This window comes from Scardinius erythrophthalmus (assembly GCF_964197995.2).
Source record: "Scardinius erythrophthalmus genome assembly, chromosome: 15".
NCBI classification, from domain to species: Eukaryota; Metazoa; Chordata; class Actinopteri; order Cypriniformes; family Leuciscidae; genus Scardinius; species Scardinius erythrophthalmus.
The window spans coordinates 23,829,441-23,851,155 of NC_138235.1; the positions used below are offsets into that span (position 1 = coordinate 23,829,441).

At 40.4% G+C, this 21,715-nt stretch overlaps 1 protein-coding gene across 1 annotated transcript in view; it reads right to left on the reverse strand.

The window, feature by feature from the left end:
- Positions 1-11,331, reverse strand: part of megf6a (multiple EGF-like-domains 6a) — a 36,005-nt gene extending 24,674 nt beyond the window's left edge. Inside the window, exons 1-3 of the mRNA XM_081385853.1 lie at positions 10,996-11,331; positions 5,190-5,312; positions 974-1,099 (exon numbers count right to left, since the gene is read on the reverse strand). Coding sequence (XP_081241979.1) covers positions 974-1,099; positions 5,190-5,312; positions 10,996-11,155 — 409 coding nt within the window. The 5' untranslated portion in view covers positions 11,156-11,331. The remainder of the gene's footprint in view (positions 1-973; positions 1,100-5,189; positions 5,313-10,995) is intronic.
- Positions 11,332-21,715: the final 10,384 nt, after the last annotated feature.

Here is a 21,715-nt window from a genome sequence, read left to right on the forward strand (position 1 = left end):
AGACTTCATAGGGGAACAATTGTATCTGGTTAGTGTCAGGACATTGGATATGTGTGGTAGTGTAGATTGAATATGAATTTTGGCAGACACACTGGAATTGACACAGTGTCCGCCAATATTAGGATGCTATCGCCTAAATAATATAAGTTTCTCTCAGTGAAAACTGCTGTTTAAAGTAGGCCAAAAATGCACAGAGGTTTAAGAAATTGCTGTTCAAGTGACTCACACTGCAAAGTCTGAAGTTCTGGTTATGACACACTAGTCTAACCTTATTTGAATTCAGTCAGGACTGATACAGATGCCCTCTTCTGCAACCTTCAAGTCGTCAAATCAGTGGCCAATATCTCAAAGAAAACAGTACATCTGGGTTTTAGTGTTTTGATCAGTTTCTTTAGCTTCTACCTTTCTACCCAGAACCCTTTCATCCACACGTCCAAAAGCTACATACTGACTTTATGACACAGTTTTAGACCAAAGCTTTTCCTACTTTCATCCTCTTGTCAGCATGCTCTTTGATTAACGGCATGTGATATGCACTGCCGGGACGTTTTATGGACAACGTAATGAACATAACAAAACTTTCAAAAGGTAAAGAGTTTAAATAAGCAACAAAAATAACCGCTTCTATACCCTGCTGAAATAACCATCTTACACCAACATGAATTTCCATACTGGTCCAGACTGGTTAACACTGGTCAGGTGCTGGTCTAGATGGGGGCACCAGTATCCAAAACATGATATTTGACTTCTGACTACTGTACTAAAGGCTTTTATCAGGATTACTGGACAAATCATGATGTTTTGTCAACATTATATCAACTATCTAGTAAGTTGAACATGAAGCCTTGCTATTTTGAAACAGCGAAAACAAGCACCATCTGTAGTTAATTTTGTTTTAAACTAAACATTGAGCACCACCAAGTCCAGCCACGGTTATGAAATTTAGATACACAAGTAAAAGAGCAAGACTCACGTCTGCACGTCTTGCCATCAGCTGTGAGCTGGTATCCGCGTCTGCAGCGGCACTGGAAGTGAACAGGAGAAAGCTGGACACATTCATGCTCACAGCCCCCATTATTCACTGCACAGGATAGGACAGCTGAGGGGAGGGAACAGAGAAATGACAGGAAAATGACAGTCAATTCTAAAAAAAATAAAAAAATCATAAACATATATACTTATTTGTGAATGAATTTCTATGCATTTAAATTCAAACAATTCCTGTAAGGCTTTTTTTTTACGCTTTAATAAGATCTTGCAGCATAACACATGAAACTGAAAAACAAATGTATTATTCTTGGGAGAAAATAATACAAAACTGTCAGTGCTTTGTTTGCATTAGAGTGCACTCACTTTATATAACACTTTGCGGTAGCACCTTTGGCTTTAATTACATCAGTAATTCTGTTTGGATTGGACTCCTTTAACACAGGACATCTGGATTTTCCCATTTTATCCCTCCTTTTCGTGCAGAAAAGTTCAAATCGCGAGAAGACTTCCAGTTCACAGCCCGGTGTGGGTCAGTTCACAGATTTGTTACAGAGCTGAAGCCTGACCACTGACACGGTCACCATTTCCAGGAAATTGATCTTACTTTTTTAAATAGTTTCCTGCTTCAGCTGGATGTGTGATTTGAATGCTTACTGTATTGTCATTCATCTCAGCTTTCTGGCAGAAGGCAACACGTTTTGTACCAAAATATCTTAATTTGATGTCAGATGAGCAATGATTTATCTTAGAACATGATATGGAATTTGCTTGCATTTATGTAATGTTATTACCTATTGGATATTACTTAAGCTGAAAATATTCTGATATGATTCAATTTTATTTCAAAGAAAGTGTGTAGATTTTAATATTTACTTTTATTAAAATTACCAGTGTATTTTCACATTCTGTTATTGTTTCTGTTTCATTTTAATGGACTTCTAGTTTGATTCTGATTGTTTCATGTTTCCTTTGTTCCTTTGTTCCCACTTGTCTTTGGTTGTCATGGTTATTCATTGTTTGATTGATTTCTCACACCTGTTCCTTAGTTAGATCGTTAGCTCGCTCTGTATATATTGCCCTCAGTTTAGTTTACTCATTGTCTGGTGTTGTTTGTGTATGTGCACACTGTTTATTCTCTTGTTTTTGGATTACTCTCATGTGAATTAAACTCTTTTGTTTTGTTTATTAAAGTTACGCAGCTTTTTTACATCCTCTTGGCTTACCTTGCCTTCTTCTTGAACTAAAATGTTACATTTTACATAAAAATACATCAAATATTTTATTAATGTTAGATTTTAATATCCACTCTTTGAAGAAATGATTTCTCTGATAACAGAAGAGAATGTGGAATAATCATTGAACGGCCTTGTCAAAAGCATTCTTCACAGTAATTATCCAAAATAGTACCAAGCAATTATTTTCAAAACCTGAATCATTTAGTGAAAATAGTTCACTTTAAAATGATTATTTTTTCTTTGATAACTGATATGATGTTTGGATGGAAAACATATCATACTCAAGTGTTTGGATTGTGATGCTTGGCAATGTTGCCATTCTTCTGTTTTCCAAAAAAAGGATATTACCTCAGGACAGAAACCAATCATAATATTCAGTAAAATACTACTAAATAACTTCAAAATTTCTGCACCATTTAAAAACTATTTGGTGTGGTGATATGAGAACGGTCTGTGGGAATGTTTGTGGTTGATAACTGACATTGGACTAAAAACTACTGTAAATGACCAGTAATCTAATCTGTAATCTCAGAACATTAATGCCTAGCATGATGCTTCTGAAGTAAATCCTGAATAGTTCAGATTAAAGACTGATCCATTGATTACTCTTTCGTTATCTCTTCTCTAATGATGGCCTTTCAATTCGTCTCCACCCTTTTTTGAGAATGTTCACTCACCTCTTTCATCAAACAGGGTCAGACAAAGGCTACAGCTGCAGCTCTAGGTAAACACATACAGTTAGCATACGCTGCGTCCGAAATCGCACACTCTCTTGAGTAGGTACTTATTTTGAATAAGATATTATTTCACAACCTCTAAAAAGTGTGTTCTATATAGTATAAGTGTATGCAGTATGAATATAATCTGGACATACTACATTCGCCATGTTGCCATTGTCATGTGACCTACCAGCGTCAGTTACGTCGCTTTACTGCCATTCACAAATCGTCTCCCGTGGCCTCAAGTGTACATTGTATGCACACATCAGAATCTTGCCGAAAGTAGTAGGTCATCCGGGTACTTTTTACAGAGTTCTCTTAATTCGGGCATACTTCTTTTGTCATACTGTTTTTCACCTACTATATATTAGAGAAATATGCAATTTCGGATGCAGCACTTGTATGTGATCACCACTCAAATGTCTCAGGGAGGATAATACCCCAAATCAGAAATCTTACTGAAGACACTGACTGCCAAATGTCCTCAATGCACAGTCTATATTTCAGTAGTTAGACTAAATATATACTGTCATAACAGGAATATCAGTCAACCTCAATGTGGAGGAGTGCGGCGTCTGTTATTAAAAATCCTTGCATATAATATATGCAGATTCTGCAAACTGTCCAAAACAGATTTGAAAATGTCACATATATAATCCAATATAATCAGACCATTGTCTCACTTGCATATAAATTAGCAAATAATAGTGATAATTTGTTGAAATGGGATATTTTGGTGGTGGGAGGTGGTGTAGATGATAATATTTCTCTTGGCAGGGAATACTTGGGTGCATTAAAAATAATTAAGGGTTTATCTGTGGTCATAAGTCACAACTTAATAAGCTTCTGGCATGAGATATCAGCAAGATTATAGCTTCTCAAATTACTGTTAACCAAAAAAAGTAATCCTAGAAAGAACCCTCAACGATTAATTAGCAGCATCTGTTTCTGGTTTATTCTAGTAGTGCGTTCCTTCCCACTCAGCTTTGGTTTAGATTGTGGTTTTATAGAACAGTTGGTTTGATATCGGAAAAAACTGATAAACAAGCCTGAAGCCTGACTGGAGCTCATGGCCCTGGACTCTTCAGGTCTCTTGGAAGCGTAAAAGATTCAGCTGCTGATTCAGCTGAAACAGAATGAACTGCAACGCTGCTACTGCATCAGACTCTCAGCAAAGCAAACAGATCCCAGAATGCAGTTTTCCATAATGGAATAAGTCATTAGTTATTTGTCATACTGCCTTGGAAATTGAAAGGAATGTTCTGGGTTCAATACAAGTTAAGCTCAATCATATGTGACATGCAGACGATTATCACAGAAAATAATTCTCACTTGTTCTTCGGTAAATACAACAGCAGGCCAGTATTGTTATTGTCAAGTAAAACAGCAGATGCTACTAAATAATCGTATGGCATTTCATGTGCTTTAAACAAATAAAACTGGAAGTACTTTGAAGACAACTGTCAAATCCAGACTCGAGATTCCCAATGAAACATTTCACCTCCAAACACACACAAAAACACAAGATTACAAACATATTTCCAGAAAAGCTCTTTCTCAAGTTATGCCCAAATGAAAGACTTTTCAGCTGTCATGTGGCGGCCCAGCTGGAAGATGAAGCACATGGACTCATTGTGTGGCACAGCATTGGCTTTGAAGAAGGTATTAGACTGGTCACTTTGTTCATTATTTCAAAGTTCATGCACATTGGTACAATTTTGGTTTCCAGAGCTCTGGAATGTTATTATTGCCACAAATTTGAAAAGCAAAACCCCTACATCCAGACACCATTAGCAAAACTGATATGCTTGAAATAACTCTTTATTCCCACAGGGTTTTTTCCTTTGAAAACTGAATTGTTGGGTTTCACCTGACACCTTTTACACAACAGGCGCATTTGAATAGATTGACGTGATGGTTTGATAGCAGGCCTGGCAAGGGAACAGTTGGGACCTGCTCTGGTCTATCTCAAAGGTCCATCGCAAACTCACCATGACAAGGCCTGTACAGTACAGTATAGTACAGAACAGTAGCAAACATTCCACTATTAAGAAAACAAGAGGCTCTTTGATTCCCACTCATACACAGAGCTCAAGGTGGGGACCCCTGCTTGCTTTGAAGAGAAACCCATTCTGTGAAAGCAAACTTTTCTTAGGCCGTGATGATTACAGCCTCTAAAGCTTTGGATGAAGGCCAGTCTGTCAGCTCTCTGTCAGTGACCTCTCACGACCCCCCAACGACTCACCTATGCAGGTGCGGCCATCAACGTGGAGGCGAAACCCCGGGTTGCACTCGCAGTAGAACGAGCCTCTGGTGTTCACACACCTATGCTGGCAGCCACCGTTGTGAACCTGGCACTCGTCAATATCTGAGGAGAAGAAAGCAGACACATGAGGCCACACAGTGGAACGTGGTTTGATTCTTGCACAAACTTTCAAAGCCTAAGGAAGCAAAGCATAAATCATTCTGACTCACTAAATTAATTAATCCACTCCAGAGAAAACTGCAAAAGTGTTAGTTTAGCCGTGTCAGTTGCTGTTCAGGTTCTTTGTAATTTCATTCTAAAAGTGTATGAACACACAAACAAAATAAAATTAATTAAGTATTAAAAGAACAAACTTTTTTCAAATTTTCAATATTATTTTGTGTTCCAAAGAAAACGATGCCGGTTTGGATTGCCATGAGGGTGTGTAAATAATAATAACTATCCCTTTAAACTGCTTAAGCTATAATATTGAATTTCTGAAAGTGCACTTATGAAAATGTGGAAATGTGCAATCTGCACATAATGAAGATCTCCGAGTGAATAAGCTCTTTGTGTCCTGTCTGACTCAGGCCATGTGTCTTACAATCACCCTGACCTTTAAAATAGCGCTGTCTATGTTTAATTTAATTACAGTAACAGGACTTTTCCCACAGCAGAACGATCAATGTTGACAATCTGAAACACAGGATTCATTTTTTGTTAATTATGTATGGTGCATTTAAAAGGTCAAAACATTGCTTTAAAATATGGCAGCAGTAATAGTTAAGTGAGTTTGAATAGTTCTGACATTTTGAAAGGAAAAGCAAAGATGTTTGACTCAGTACAGTCTACCTTCATTGAATATTCCGTATATGTCATATATAATTTACATTCCTGACCCAGTGGATCCCACTGAGTATTTAGGGAATAGATACAGCGGGGAGATAAGAGTAATGGATAGGTTTAGTACAGGTGCAGAGCTCAGAGATGTGTAGCAGGCATGTGAAAGCCCTGCTGGTGAGAGACTGTAATGCCAGCAGACTGTGTCAGTGTGTGAGTCAGTGAGCTCTGGGCTCTAACTGATGTACCAACTGGGCCTTGGAGAGTTGAAGTGATATTGTATGGAGAAAAAAGCCTAAAACATACTGTGAAACGGATTCAGGAAGAAGATGTAAGTTTGCTGTTTGTTTCAATATTTACTTCTGTATTCATCTAAATGATAATTAAGGGTGAATATAATTAAATTAGTTAGAGAATTAATTAATAATAATTAAATGAACAGTTCACAAAAAATGGTCACTATTTATTTAAACGTACTTATTTATCATAAATATTCTTCAAAAAAAAAATGTTTGTGCTCCACTGAAAAACTAAGAGCATTACGGGTTTGAAACGACATTAGTGTAGCCTAAAGAATGATATAATTTTCCTTTTTGAGTTAACTATTCCATATTCCCTTCACAGAGCTGCTTTCCCTATAGTTTCACACATCATTTCAAGAGATACAGTGAAAAGGACATGAGAATTTTTTTTTGTATACTTTATCTATAACAAAGAATTGGTAGATGAACATTGTGGACAAATTAATGGAGGACTACATATTACTCCAAAGGGTCTGCAAACTGTCTCACACAACTACTTCACTAGTCAGGAAGACGCAAGTGATGGTCCATTCGACTGCAGTGGTTTTACTAATTAAGACTAAACCTTAAAACACTAAACCAAGCATTTAAACAGACTGGCTGACCCAGTTCTGATTGATAAAAGCGCAATAACAGGCCAGGAGCAGAGAAGATTAAAGGTGCTCTCATGATTAATATGATATAGAGAGGAATAATAAAGCTCCAAAGTATCTTAGATTGCAGATTATTATTATTATTATTAATATACAAAACAGAATAGTTGTGTCTTGTTGCAAGACGGATTGTTTACTTATTGTTATGGACTGTAATAGAAATTACTGTAGCATTGTAATTAGCAAAAGCTTTGAGCAAATCTACAAATTTAAATCTCGAATCAATATTTCATGTCCACATATTTATTTATTTGGTAAGTAGCCATGAAATAAGAGGGATAACGTGCATTCAGCTTCACGATTCCAAAATAAACCCTTTCAGGATGATATAAGAACCCTCTGAGGATCGGCTGGCTGTATATCATCTCTTACTTATTTAAACCTCATTGACATATAACAACAAATCTGGTTTAGATTTGGATGATGGTTAGAGCAGTTGTTATAGGCTTATGTAAATGCGTATCATGCAGTTTACTTAAATAATTGATACTAATGATTGATCACTTCTGTTATGTTGCCAGACAAACAACTACACTGCAAATAGAATGTACAGCCAAGAACTAAATGAAATCCATATTTGATTTAGAACAAACAAGTAGTTATCTGACACAGGGGACACATGCATGTGACAAAGGACAAAATATCACTGTGACTAAATAAAGATGTGAATAGTTGACTTTTAGATTAGAACTTTTTCAAATGTTAAAATACTTTCTCTTGCCCCAGCTTGATATGTAGAAACAACTATAAGTAATAACTATAAGTGACAACTATAGGTGACATTTGTAGGTTGATTTTGCCAAAAAGTGGTGTTTGAGCATCCCGACCAGCCCGACAGCAACACTGGCTCAACCAATGGTGTGAGTTTGGGGGTGGGAGTATCTTCATTTAAAGTCACCATGAAATCAAAATTGACAACTCTTCTTTTTTTATGTAATATTGCAGTATTTATTAAAAATAATTGATCTGTGCACATCTTTTTTTTTTCATGTGCCCTCATAATCTTTAATCAAAATAACTTCCCCTACCATTTTGCAGCGACATCTCTTCTCTCCTCTAATGTGTTTACTGGCGAGAGGGCGGGACAACCTGTCACTCACATGAGATCACAGCAATAGCAAACCACAACCGTCCAATCAATTTTCAGATTTTCAGCCCTACATTTTCTCTTGTTCGAGAAGCCCTTTCACTCGGTTATACATCACAATAGGAAATAAAAGATTGCAACTTCCGCTTTAATGCCGACTTTAAGTTTAAAGACCCCCTGTGGTGAAAATCAAGTTTTTAATGTTGTTTATATGTCTATGTGGTGTTTTTAATATGCTTTAAGACAAACCATGTGCAAATTCTAAGTCAAAACCGTTGCTGAGTATTTCCTCCTTTAAACGAAATGCAAAAAGGAGTGAGATGATAAGATACCATGAAGGTAATTGAGACCACCTGTCCAGGAGAGCCTGAGGGAACCTTAATTACAAGAGTGCTGTACACAACTGCAAACTGAGCTCAGACAGACAAGGTCCATTCACAGCAGCAGGATGTAAATAAACAGAGTTTTCAAACGAGACTTATGAAATGCAGCATTCATATGAGAGCCCAGCTGTAGAGCCAGCAGTGGCCCATAGGCTATCTATACAGACCCCTGCAATTCATCACACAGAATGCAGGAAAACAGTGAAATGGAGATTGATCATCTGCTGTCATGCACTGAGAGGAGTTTTAAATTACAAATATTATTAGTCTGACAATTTGAGAGAAATTAAATAAGAAATAGCATGCATTTCAGAATGTCTTAGCATTTGGTTTGTCTCCCTTTGCTTTAATGACAGCAGCACTCAAGCTGAATGAAATCCAAAAGTTTGTTAAATCTGATGATCATGATCTCCAGCATTATTTGAGATTATCAAAAGAGCATCTTGAGCTTCAATGGAAGAAAAAACACCGGACCATCTGTAGGCCTACAAAGAGTCACATGATCAATGCCACAAATTTACTTCTTTGATTTATGACCTAAAAGTGCAGAATCTGAATTATTTGTTCTTCGATTCATGTCAAACATTAAAACTCTGTTTATTTCCAGGTTAAAATCTCATAACTTCAATGTAGTCTTCAATGTATCCCACTGTGCACAAGATAATAAGGAACCCCACATTTCAACCAAAATAACAAATGTTATGTTGTTTGGCCCTCAGAGTCCTACAGTGAGGTACAGCTGGGACACTGCAATTGAAAAGGGTAAAATCAATGACATATGTGACCTTGAACTTTTCAGGTCTACAGGTTATACAAACAACTGCTTCTTATCACGATAAGTTCTGAAACACTGGGTTCAGATCACTGACCTTTGCTTTGAAGTTTAACAAAGATCTGGCTTCATATCATATGTGAGCCATGCATGAATCTTGCATTACTACCTGTATTACAAACATAACAGGATTGTGTGAAGACTCCCACTGTATTTGGTTTTCTAAGTAAGCATGGCTTAAAAATATGTGATTTTGTGGTGCCAAAATCTAAGTTTGTCTTCCACATTGTTGGAGTAAAGAGGGCATGTGAGATAGCAAATAAGAAGGCAAAATGTTAGACCATTATTCATAAGTGAAGATGATCAGAGGAATTCTTATAGGAATGAAAAATAATGGACATGCCAAGCAGCCTCCCTTTAATCCAAAACACGTTTCTCCTTAATCTTGCTTTCCGTCTAAGAGAGTATTAGCCTGGAGCACCCTGATTCAAGACCAGATCTCCGTTTAAGGTCATGAAGAAAACCTTAATATCTTCTTTTGTGTTCAAAAGAAGAAAGAAATGCGTACAGGTTTGGAACAACATGAGAGTGAGAAAATAATGACAGAATTGTATTTTTGGGTGAACTATCCCTTTAACTGCTTTACTCACAATGAACTTACTGTATATGACACTGTGGGGCACACATTTTCCTGTTATGCATGCAACCCCTCAGGTTCTACTTGCTGTGCTCTGTGCGGGCCTCGAACCCAGGTCTCCGCTGTGGGAGACGGGCGCTGTAACAAGGAGGCTAAAGATTACAGACTCTAGTGTGAATTGCTATAGCACCTCTTGAGATCAGGGTAGTGAGGTTTACCTGCACAGCTCTTACTATCTGGCCTCTGTTACACAGTCATCAAAACTTTCCTTTAGTTGCAGTGTACTGGGACACCTCACTTTTAGCAGCAGAGACAGAGAGAGTCAAATCTAAATCTGATCCATGATCCTCATAGGTGGTGCAGAAGATATAACCCTGAGGGTCTACTGAAACTCAATAATTCCAAACACCACAAATTGTTCCAACAGACTTTATTTTTACCAAATGAATAACATGCATGGTAAAAATGTTCCTACTTTATCAAAGTTATCACTGTACTGAATTCTAAGGGGACAAATGCTGGAAGCTCAAGTTAATTTCCTCTAGTAACGCAGACTCATGGTGTTTTAATGATTGGTTGTGCTCTGACAGTCTCCCTACACCCCCAAGAGCAATTCCATAAATCAGTGTCCATTAACTCAACTCTGAAAATTTGTTTTCAACGCAGCCTAAAGTCTTTGTCATTTAAGAATGTAAATGAAATATTGCTAAGTTGTCATAATTACATTGTTTTAATAAGTTGCAGGTTTCTAAAACTGGGAAGAAAACAGTCGTCTCTACAGTATTTGGCAAACACTAATGTACCAGTTTATTATTTGTTTTGTTACACATCTGACATCTGTTCACAGTGAAGTGAAGGCATTATCATCTCCAGTCCTTCATGGTGAATTACTAGTGCTGAATGAAGCTCCTTTTGTCACAGCCAAGACATTACCAAATCATACAGCGCGATCAATTATGTCCCAGAACTTCTATGAATTCACACAATCATTTAACTTATGTGTTCCACCACATTCTTACAATCACCTGAATTACTATACAAGATCTTATATGATAGTAAATAACAGTAAAAGTTATTCCCTCAAAAAGCAGAATCAGTTGAATCTATTCACAGTGAATCCAGTCACACTCACCCGCCTCTAGGTGTCTTGTGTTGTATCCTTGATATCCATTGAAGCAGGTGTAGCAGTTCCTGTGATAGAAGCGGTAACGTGTATTCCCAGCACCAAAACCTGGGACTAGCTGTGTCCAGAAGGTAAATACGAGCACAAGCCTCAGCCAATCTGACAGCATTGTCCAAGCACAATGTGTTATAAACCTCACTCAAATAGAAATAAATAAGATCATGCAAACAAAACAAGATAAACACACTCTCAGCATGTCCATTATGCAACAGGAGAGAACAACTACTGCTGTGGCTCGAGTAGCTATTTAAATAAGCTGTGTGTCCTGGCATCAGAATCAAGAAATTTCTCTCTCTCTCTCTCTCTCTCTCTCTCTCTCTCTCTCTCTCTCTCTCTCTCTCTCTCTCTCTCTCTCTCTCTCTCTCTCTCTCTCTCTCTCTCTCTCTCTCTCTGCATTGACAGACATGTATTTTCTCGTGGCTATGTGTCTCCTGATATGTCTCCATCGCCTGTGTGCAGGGCAGGCCTCCGCAGTCCCACCCTCCTGTCTGTCTCTGCTCCTCCCTCCTCCTCTCTTAGGCATTGACACTGAGACATTTACCAAATGTGTAAGCTGCAGTTCACTCAAAACAAAACAGTGAACAAAAGATATTTTTTAAACTCTGCACATAATCTGGTCACTTTTGCTTTTACTACATTGAACATTTATTTTAATATTGGATGAAATTAAATAAATTATGGCCATTGGGAATTATTACCAGAGTTGAGCGGCATTCAAATTTGAAAATCACGTTAAATTCTGTTATAGATCTAAATATTGGTACGACTAGAATACAGAACGACAGAACAAACAGATAGAACAACAGATAGATAGAACAAACAATAGAACGATAGACAGAAAATATATATGAAGACTTCCTGTCTTCCAAAAGCCTCTAAGTCCATCTAACGTTTTTTCTTTAATATTACTGTAACATTTTTATCAGGTTCCTATGTATAGGTTTCTACCTAAGTACCGGCATTTCTGAATGGGCTGAGGCTGGGATTTAGTGAGTTTGAAGTGAAAGTATTCGATGAGGGTATACTATGTGCGGAGAGCATTTACTCAATATTATTATCTCATTTTTGACAGAGGTGGCTTTTAGAGGCTTTTGCACCGGAGGTCTTCATATATAGATAGAATCATCGAACGACGGACGGACGGACGGACGGACGGACGGACGGACGGACAGACAGACAGACAGAGAGACAGATAGATAGATAGATAGATAGATAGATAGATAGATAGATAGATAGATAGATAGATAGATAGATAGATAGATAGATAGATAGATAGATAGATAGATAGATAGATAGATAGATAGATAGATAGATAGATAGATAGATAGATAGATAGATAATGAAACAGACCTTACAGCTGTTAGGGTTAGGATGATTAAGATAATTTCACTAAAAAGATGAAAGGAGCCTTTAAATCTCATATGGCCTTTGCTGTCACAAGCCCAGTGATTTATAGGGACTTGGTTATTATTAATCTTTACATAAATTCAACTTATTGTTACAGCTGAGAAGTTAACAGAAATTTGAATGAGCTACAAATAACCCTAGTTTTGACAAGCTGTTGGTCCAGTGCAGTGGACCCTGAGAGAAAACATGGAAAACTAATTTACAGGGGGGTAAAGGGGATCCAAAGAAAAGCTCAAATGCTGCACTTAAACAAAGTATGGTATTGACTTATAAAATCAAAATACTGCCAGTCCAAACATGGCATACTGTATATGCTTGCAGTATGAGACGCATCTTGCATCTTGAAAAACACAGGAATCTATCCAAAGTGACAAGGACAAGGAAATACGTAAAGTAAGAGGAAAAGCATGCAACAAAGGTTGTTTCAGTTTTTCCAGAGGATATGAAGGTTGAGAGGAGTTTAAAAGGTGCAGCTGGACACAATTCAAGCGTCTCTTTTAATGTGAGTTTTGTGAGTCAGATGAAAGGAAGGCCACTGCATGTCTTATTCTCTGTGTGGATGTCTTTGTGTCAGTGAGGCCGTCTAAACCACTGCCAGGTGTGGGTAAAGGCTCATCTTAAACCATTTGATTAAATTACATTAATAATGACACATTTATGCTTTCCTGAATTACAGAAGGCAATTTACACACTATATAATGTTAAAACATTACTCATTCTTCAGCTATTTAATTGGAGAAAGGTATTATGTCACATTAAACCTACTTAAAGGGATAGTTCACCCAAAAATACTGTCAATAATTACTTGCCCTCATGTCGTTCCAAACCCGTAAGACTTTCGTTCATCGGAACACAAATGAAGATATTTTTAATGAAATCTGAGAGAAATCTATCCATATGAATTGAGGGGTTTAGTCCAAATTTTCTGAAGAGACTATTATATGATAAACAGACTGAATTTAGGCTTTTATTCACATATAAACATTGGTCAGTGAATATAAACAAAAGTTCAACTGAACCTGCTTGACGTGCGAGAACAAACCTCTTGCTGAAGCTTAAACGTGCTGCGTAACACACGAGAATGAACTTCATTGTTTCTTGAGAAAGCTTAAACATGCTGCGTAACACACGAGAAGGAACCTCATTGGTTCTTGCAGAAGCTCAAACGGATTGAACTCAGGCAATTCAGCAGTGACTGCGCACGCTCGCTCGTAAGCTGTGTGTACATGGTGACTGAGTCGATTTCCATACCGAGAAAAGAGATCCTCTGCACGGGGGAGAGTTTGCTCTTTTCCCAGTTGACACGAAGGCCAAGACGGGCGAGGTCCCGGGGCACCAGGTCCCTGCGTTCGCAAACCTGATCTCGAGAGTGAGCTAGAATCAGCCAGTCGTCGAGATAGTTCAGGATGCCAACCCCATGTTGCCAGAGTGGCACAAGGGCTGCCTCAACGACTTTCGTGAAGACGCGAGGAGACAGGGCTAGCCCAAATGGAAGTACCGTGTAGTGGTATGCCTGCCCCTCAAAGGCAAACCGTAGAAACGGTCTGTGTCAAGGAAGAATGGAGACATGAAAGTATGTGTCCTTCAGGTCGATCACTGCAAACCAATCCAAGGGATGAACAGAACCAGAGGGGTCATGTAAACCACAAACGTACCCACGACGGGGCAGTGAGGCGGAATGACCGACCCAGACGTTGGAGGCAGGGGTCTGGTGACAGAGGGGGATGAGAGTGGCGAGGCGGAGAGTCGCACACTGCCATCTGCAGCCTCTGGGGTCTGAGAAATGGGAAAGTCAGTTCTTTCTTTAAGGGAGAACAAAAGATTCTCCCCCGGCCCTCCACTGGGGGAAGGGGTGGCCCTACAACCACCTCCTGTGAAGAACTGCAACCCATCTCTGAGCTGCCCGTATCAGGAGCGTCACTTTGCCTGGTGTTTGGCAGGCTGCGGGGCTGGTACGGGCTGGGGCGCCTTCCTGCAGCTACCTCCACGGCGCGGCCCGGATGAAGGCTGCTGCTGGGGCCGAGCGGGAGGAGCAGGAGAGCGCCCTCGGACTGAGGTGAGTGGACTGAGGCGGCTGAGCCGGCGGCTGGGTGGAAGCAGCAGCTGGGGGCCGGGGCAGAATATGTTTAATAACCTCAGGCTGCTCCAGGGCGGCCGAGAACTTTTGGGCAAAGCCCTCAACCGCGCCACCGAAGAGGCCAGCTTGGGATATGGGGGAGTTGAGGAACGGGGTTCGTTCAACCTCCCGCATATCAGCCAGGTTAAGCCTGAGGTCTCTTTCCTGGACCACGCATGTTGACATCATCTGACCCAGGGAGCGTGCAGTCACCTTCGTTGCTCATAGAGCAAGGTCGGTGGCGGCACGCAGCTCTTCCATGAGCCCTGGATCAGCCCTACCCTCGTGCATGTCTCTGAGCACCCTGGCCTAGTAGACCTGGAGGATGGCCATAGCATGCAGTGAGGAGGCAGCCTGCCCCGCAGCTCTATAGGTCTTCACCACCAGAGTAGACAAAAACCTACAGGCTTTGGAGGAGTGCTTAGGGTCGCCACGCCAGGTGGATGCGCTGTGGGGACACAGTTGCATCGCCACAGAACGCTCCAGCGGGGGGACCCTAGTGTGCCCTTTGGCCGCGGCCTCATCGAGGGCAGAGAAGACCGAAGAGGCCGCTGAGCAGTCGCGAAAATTCAAAGGAGACTTCCACGATCTCATGACATCTTCATGCACTTGTGGCAAGAAAGGAATTGGGGGCGGGTGCTGACGGGTGTCAGCACGCACCACTCCCAAAAAGCAATCATCAAGCCTTGAGCGCTCGGGACATGGCGGAGTGTTCCACACAAGCCCGATGATTGCGGCTGCCCGGAAAAGCATGGCAGTCAGTTCTGGATCAGACTCGGGCAATTCTGGCACCCCGGAAGAAGGCAGCACAGCTGAGTCTTCATCTCCAGATGACTCAAGCCCACCTTGTGATGTGGCGATAGACATGTCATCTGCCGGGGTGCCGAATGAAACGCTGGGCCCGCCACAAGACTGGCAGGCGATCTCATCCGGAAACCTCACGGGTTGCAATGTGGAAGAGGAGGGTTTGCCCCAAGGAGAATTCGTCGGGTTGTTCCACACCGGCAGCCTCAGATCACCCTGGCCACCAGCCAAAGTATCCCCTCTCGTGGAAGGAATAGATTGGGGTGTGGCAGAGGGGACTCTGCAGCACTTTTAGAGAGGATAAAACTCAACAGCAGTGCTGAAGCGCCCAGGGAGAAAACACACACTGTTGGCAGATCACTGCACAGACCAGCAGCAAGAATGAGATCTCGCTGGAACATGCCGTCACACCAAAACCGCTGAAGAGTCGCTCGTCTCGTATCTAGAACTCGTAGACAGCTTGCAGTGGAGAGAAGTGAAGAAACACTCGGCTGCGAGGCAAAAACATAATGTGAGATTGCCACACTGCTCCATTTATACCCACGCAGTGAGACGGAGTTGCGCTGTGCAAATTCCGCAGACCCATGGCATTGTTTTGCCATTAACTCGTTTTGTAAGAACTCGAAGAGGATAGGCTTCTATTTGAAACCCCCATTTCAGCATTCACTGACGATTCGTAGTGACTGAATGAAAGGGAACAATCGTTTCTCCTCCATAGATCTAATCTCAGAGAGTCCACATGTGTCTTGCTCCAGTATAAACTCACAGAGCAAATACAGCGTACTGCCTTAAATCTGTAGAAGTACTTGAACGGTCACGGCAATTGCGATTGATTCTGGTTAAGTATCCACATGAAGAACCGGGCTTTTCTTAATCGTTTTTATATGAGTGCAGCAAAACTCTAAAGTGTATTCGGAAATCCATTCTGCCACAATAAACTGTGTGAGATATCAATCCTTGAACTGAATCTTCTTGCCATCTGACTGGCACAGAATTTCAAGAAAAAAAGTTTTCCATTCTACAGGACATTGCATTTTTTAATGATCTTCATTAAGTCATGAATTAAGTTCAATAGACCATACATCTTTAAGCCGTGAAGCCGTTCCAATTATCCATCCAGTGATTGACCATAAATCATATGGTGTCTCAGACGTTCAAGGTAAGCAGTTAAGGGAGTTACAAGAGAGCTGTTTTTATATAATCCATCATAGCTGCTGTATTTGGATTGAATGCCAAGCAGACTGCCAGTTTCGGCTCAGCTAAATATTTAGATCGTTGCCATTAAGCTTTAGAGATGTGCCAGGCAACTTGTCGGTGATCCACAGAAAATACGCAGCTATAGTTTATATAGTTACTGAATGTACTGCCTTATAATATACAGTCAAAGACTTTTGCAAAATGGATGCTTCAACAGGGAGTCTGCCAAATATTGTTTGATCTCAAACTAATTTTTGTGAACAACAAAACAAAGTGTAACAAGACACTAAAAACAAAACGACACATCAATTTATTCTCCAAACCGCTTGTCATGGTTGCAGGGATGCTGCACAAAAATGAAATAAGAAATAAGAACAAAATTTATATATAAATTACAATAAATGTACATTATGATACGCATTATGATATGCCTTTTTCCTTGTCCTGAAAGAGGTTGAAAAGGACACTAAAGGAAAAGTTCTGAAACTGGCATTCAGTGCTATCACTTCAATCAGTAATTTGGTTAAATCCATTTCTCACAATGCAATCCATAATGTTGGAAGTATCCCGGAATCTCTTCTGTCTTTTCCATGGATCTTTGACCTCTTGGGAGATTAGAGAGGAAGAAATGTTCCTTACATTTATGACAGCGTTCTCTTGCCAGCAGGACTGATCTCAGAGCGAACCTCATATGCAATAAAGCCCATCTCAGGTTGAGGGATTTTCAGATCATCTTTAAGAAGTTCTTTGAGAGGAACTTCTTAAAAAATTATTCCCAGCAACCATTAGCATGAGATGGAAAATTGGTTTGCTAAGTATGCTGGTTGTTGAGGGGCAAAGTGGCTTCTCAAAGTGGACTGGATTAGTTCTGAAACACATAAACAGAGTCATGCCTCTCCACATATCTAATATAGTTGTCTGTATATACTGTAGTCAGTGCACATGTCACTTGAGCTCACCAATATTTCCTTTGATTAATGATGAGAAGGAAAGACCTACATTTTTAGCCAAAATCTAATGCAAACCGTGCATGTTATCTTGATTTATAATATTGTCCAAACCTCCCTCTTTATCTCAAAAGCAAGTCTTATTGATGGACTTACAGAGGGCTCAAGTTTCTGTGGTCGATGGTAGTTTTGGACTGATCCATCAACCATGCAGATGTGAATGAACATACAGTACTGTAACATGCACAATAAACCATTCAGATAAATAAACTGTAGCCTTAGAAGTATGTATTCACTGTGGAATGTCTTTATGAAATAACCCTTTTGATAACCTTTCTTTATCCAACACACTTTGTGGGAAGAAAACTCCTACTGTGGAGAAAAATGTTATCCGAAGTCCAAGATAATTTGACTATGTAGTTTCATTCATATGCTTGGGGTGCTTTGCTGTGTAGTTGCTAAGGCATTGCTAGGTGGTAGCTAGGATGTTCTGAATGGAAACTAGGGCATTACTTGGTGGTTGCTAGGGTGTTTGTGGCTTTTATAGCACTTGAAAGAGGTTGCTAGGGTGTCCTGAATGTTTATCTGGGAGTTAAAAGGTGTTCCCAAGGGTGCCATTTCTATGTGGTTAACATGGCGTTACTAGGTGGTTCTGGGTGATTAATATGGCATTGCTAGAATGTTGGTGGTTGCTAGGGCATTGCTAGGTGGTGCTAGGGTGTTCTGGCTGGTTACTAGGATTTTGCTAGGTGTTTGTGTTTTCTAGGGCACTGGTGGTTGCAAGGGTGTTTGTGGTTGCTAGGGCACTGCTGGGTAATAGCTATGGAATTTGTAGGTGCTTCTGAGTAGTTACTAAGGTATTGCTTGTTTTGGTGGTAGCTAAGGCATTGCTAGCTGGTTGCTAGAGTGTTCTGGGTGGTCACTATGGTGTTGCTATGGTGTTTGTGGTTTCTAGGGCACTGGTGGTTGAAAGGGTGTATGTGGTTTCTAGGGCACTGCTAGGTGATTGCCATGGAATTTTTAGGTGTTTCTGAATGGTTACTAAGGCATTGCTAGGGTGTTGGTGGTTGCTAAGGCATTGCTAGGTGGTTGCTAGAGTGTACTGGGTGGTTACTAGGGTGTTGCCAGTTGCTAGGCTGTTATTGAACAGCTAAGTCCACACTACAGTCTCTATGATAATCTGCAAACCTAGTAAGTCAAATCGGAAAAAAAGTCTTAAGACTCATATCCACAATAAGCCACATGATTTGGGGTCTCATAGGTCATACAACAGTGTGGAAGGAGTAACTCACCTAAATTTTGTCTTGAAGAGGAATACTAATGCAAGCACTTTAGCAAGCACCACTAATAGACACAATGTAAACAAAACAAAATTCACTCTGAAACCATGTACTACTTATGTTATCAGTTACTGGGCTAAATAGAGGTTGCATGGTATGAAGTTCTGGACAAAGACAGATAAATGAATGAGTACTCCCAAGGGCTTCATTCCTTACCCAGTACTTAAAGAGGAACTTTTGATGTCCTAGTAGTTCAATGAGTGTCATTACAAAGCTAAGCCTGTCCTGTCTAATGAGAGACACTTCAGGTTTAGGACACTAGCCAGAGTCAGACCACACCTAAACACTTTAAAGCAGATCTAATGGAGCAGGGAGTGTCCGTCTGAACTCCTGCATACTTATTAGGCATGCTTGGGCGTATCCAACTGGCACCTGATTGGCGTGACATTTTCATTCATTTTTTTAAATACAAATGCACAAAATATGATATAAAAATGTACCTTGGCAGGTAAGAGCAAACTCTATTAGCCACTTCACCCTTATCCCCATTTATGAAACAGAAATTACGTTTAAGAGCACTTAAACAGTCCTGCATGTCAAATAATAGAGTGCAGAAAGACATGCAGTAATGATGCTGATGGGCAGCGTTTCCATTGATAGGTGTAAAGCGTCTAGCAGTGGAAACTGTAAAGTGGTTGTGGTGCTGTGGGAATGCAGCCTTTCCAATAAGCATAACTGGAAAGCTGGTGCGGAAAAGCTACTATGCCATTTCTTTTTTCCCCTAGTGCCTTTGAGAATGAAAGGCCATAAAATATTACAGTATGAACAAAGTAAGTATTCTTACTCCAGAGAAAGCTGGACACAATTTAGTTGCAGGATCGGACACAAAAAGACTTTCTGGTTTATTTTATTTCTACAATCATATAAATAGTGACAGGGGAAAAAAAAAACAGCCAATGTACTTTCCAACATCACAAAAAGCCATTTCCTCTAATTTCATAATTTGGAAAATATGTTTGGTTTATTTTATATAACTATTCTTCCCTTTGTTTTATGTGTAGCTGCAATCTAAGCAGAAACATGAACCATTCAAGACCAAAAAGGGAAAAAAATTAAATATGAAATTTTATCTGGACATGAGAATCAATAACTAGCTGCCAATGATTATCACAGCATGTGTATTTGTTGTCCATACTGTGGTGTTAGATCATTCAAATTACCCTAAAAAATTATGTTTTGTTTGAAATTTTTAACCATTTTAACTGGCATCTATGTACTTTTGTACTGTATGTCAAATAATGTTGGTACCGAGTTGGGTTTCCTCTTCATGTCCAATGCAAAATGCAGAAGCCAAATCCGTTAAGAACCACTGCTTTATAGAGGAAAAATTACTATTTTTGTCAATAAAACCCTGTCAAGGCAAAACTATTTTCCTGCTCTGACAAATCCCATTAAAGGTGCCATATGTCATGTCTGGCAAAAAAAAATCCAGTCATACTCCACATTCCATACCAGATGGGGGCAGTATACCTCCAGAAAGTGAATTGGTCTATGCTCCGCCCCTACCTTCTTAGCTGCACATATACAAGTTAAAATAGGGACAACATCTATTTAGAGTGTTACGCTGCCCGCCTGAAGCTAATTTAGCAGCATATATCAAGTTTGATTTTCATTAGCAATACCACTTCTAGCTAAGTTATCATTAGTCACCAAAAAACATTCGGTCTCATTACACCTTGCAATGTTTTCCGTTACGTTTCGTGCGTCCAGGGTGTGTAAAGCAGAAGCAGCCTGGCCAGCGGCGGAGTATGCGCGATCCGTGAGTGCTGAAGACGTTCTGCACGGCTTTGATGGGTGCGCAGGAGGACACAAATGGGCGGCGACAGCTTCTTCCAGTGGCGGGAGCTTTTTCCTCAGCGCCGTCAACAGATAGAGCGTTACTAAAACTGTATACACCGCCGCCGACTTGAGCTGCAAAGAAGCTCTGGCCGCCCTGTCAAGGACGCTTGTCAAAAAGTACGGGGAAACTTGACCGCTCTGAATATAGTGAGTGAGTGCGCGCGCGCGCGGCCGGGGCTCGCTCTCTCTCTCTGCTAGTTCTTAGAGGCAGAAGAGCGCGTGCGCGCTTAAAATGTCATATTTTGGTATGATCGTTCACCCGCCAGTGTGGCGGATAGCTTTTTGAGATTTTATTTGTGCTTCAGAGCGCGGTTTTTTCCCTGCAGCGGGTGGTGGTAGGGGTCTCTTGCCAAGGGCTTCAGCCATCCTTCCGCTCTCTTCCCTGAACTGAAATGTAGTAGTGGGCTGTACTTTCCACATCAGGTTCAAGTACGCCCACAAGCCGTGCGAGTTATTCGTGTATTGCATGTTTGGCTGGTGGTTATGTTGCCCGTATACCGCCTCCCATGGCCGAAACTGGTATTACGACACCTGTCGGGCCGTGGCTAGTAATGCTAATGCTAATTAAGGTTGATATCTCTGCAGCACTATAACTTGACATTTTTTTAATGACATCATCGCCCTTATTTCTTCTCATTCTTTTGATGTGTGTAGCTCATTTTTGGGATATTTTTACCTCAATTGTTACATATGGCACCTTTAAATGTGGGATTAAATGCTCTTTAAGACATGGGTGTGTTTTGATGCTGAAACCCAATCCACCCTGGACAAGTGAGCCCAAGGGTGCGAAGCCCTGTCAGTTTGTCTCTGCTGAACATCAGTGCTGTTCCATCTTCCAAAGAGACAACCATTCCAAAAAAAACACATTGCTAGTCACGTCCTGAGCTACCATGTTCTGACACAAATCTTTAGATAAAGAACTGAAGATGAAACTGTCTAGACAGGTCTGCTGCCACTTATTCCCCCTTCTACCGATTTATGCAGAGATTAGGAAGAAATATTACGTCATATGTTAAGCA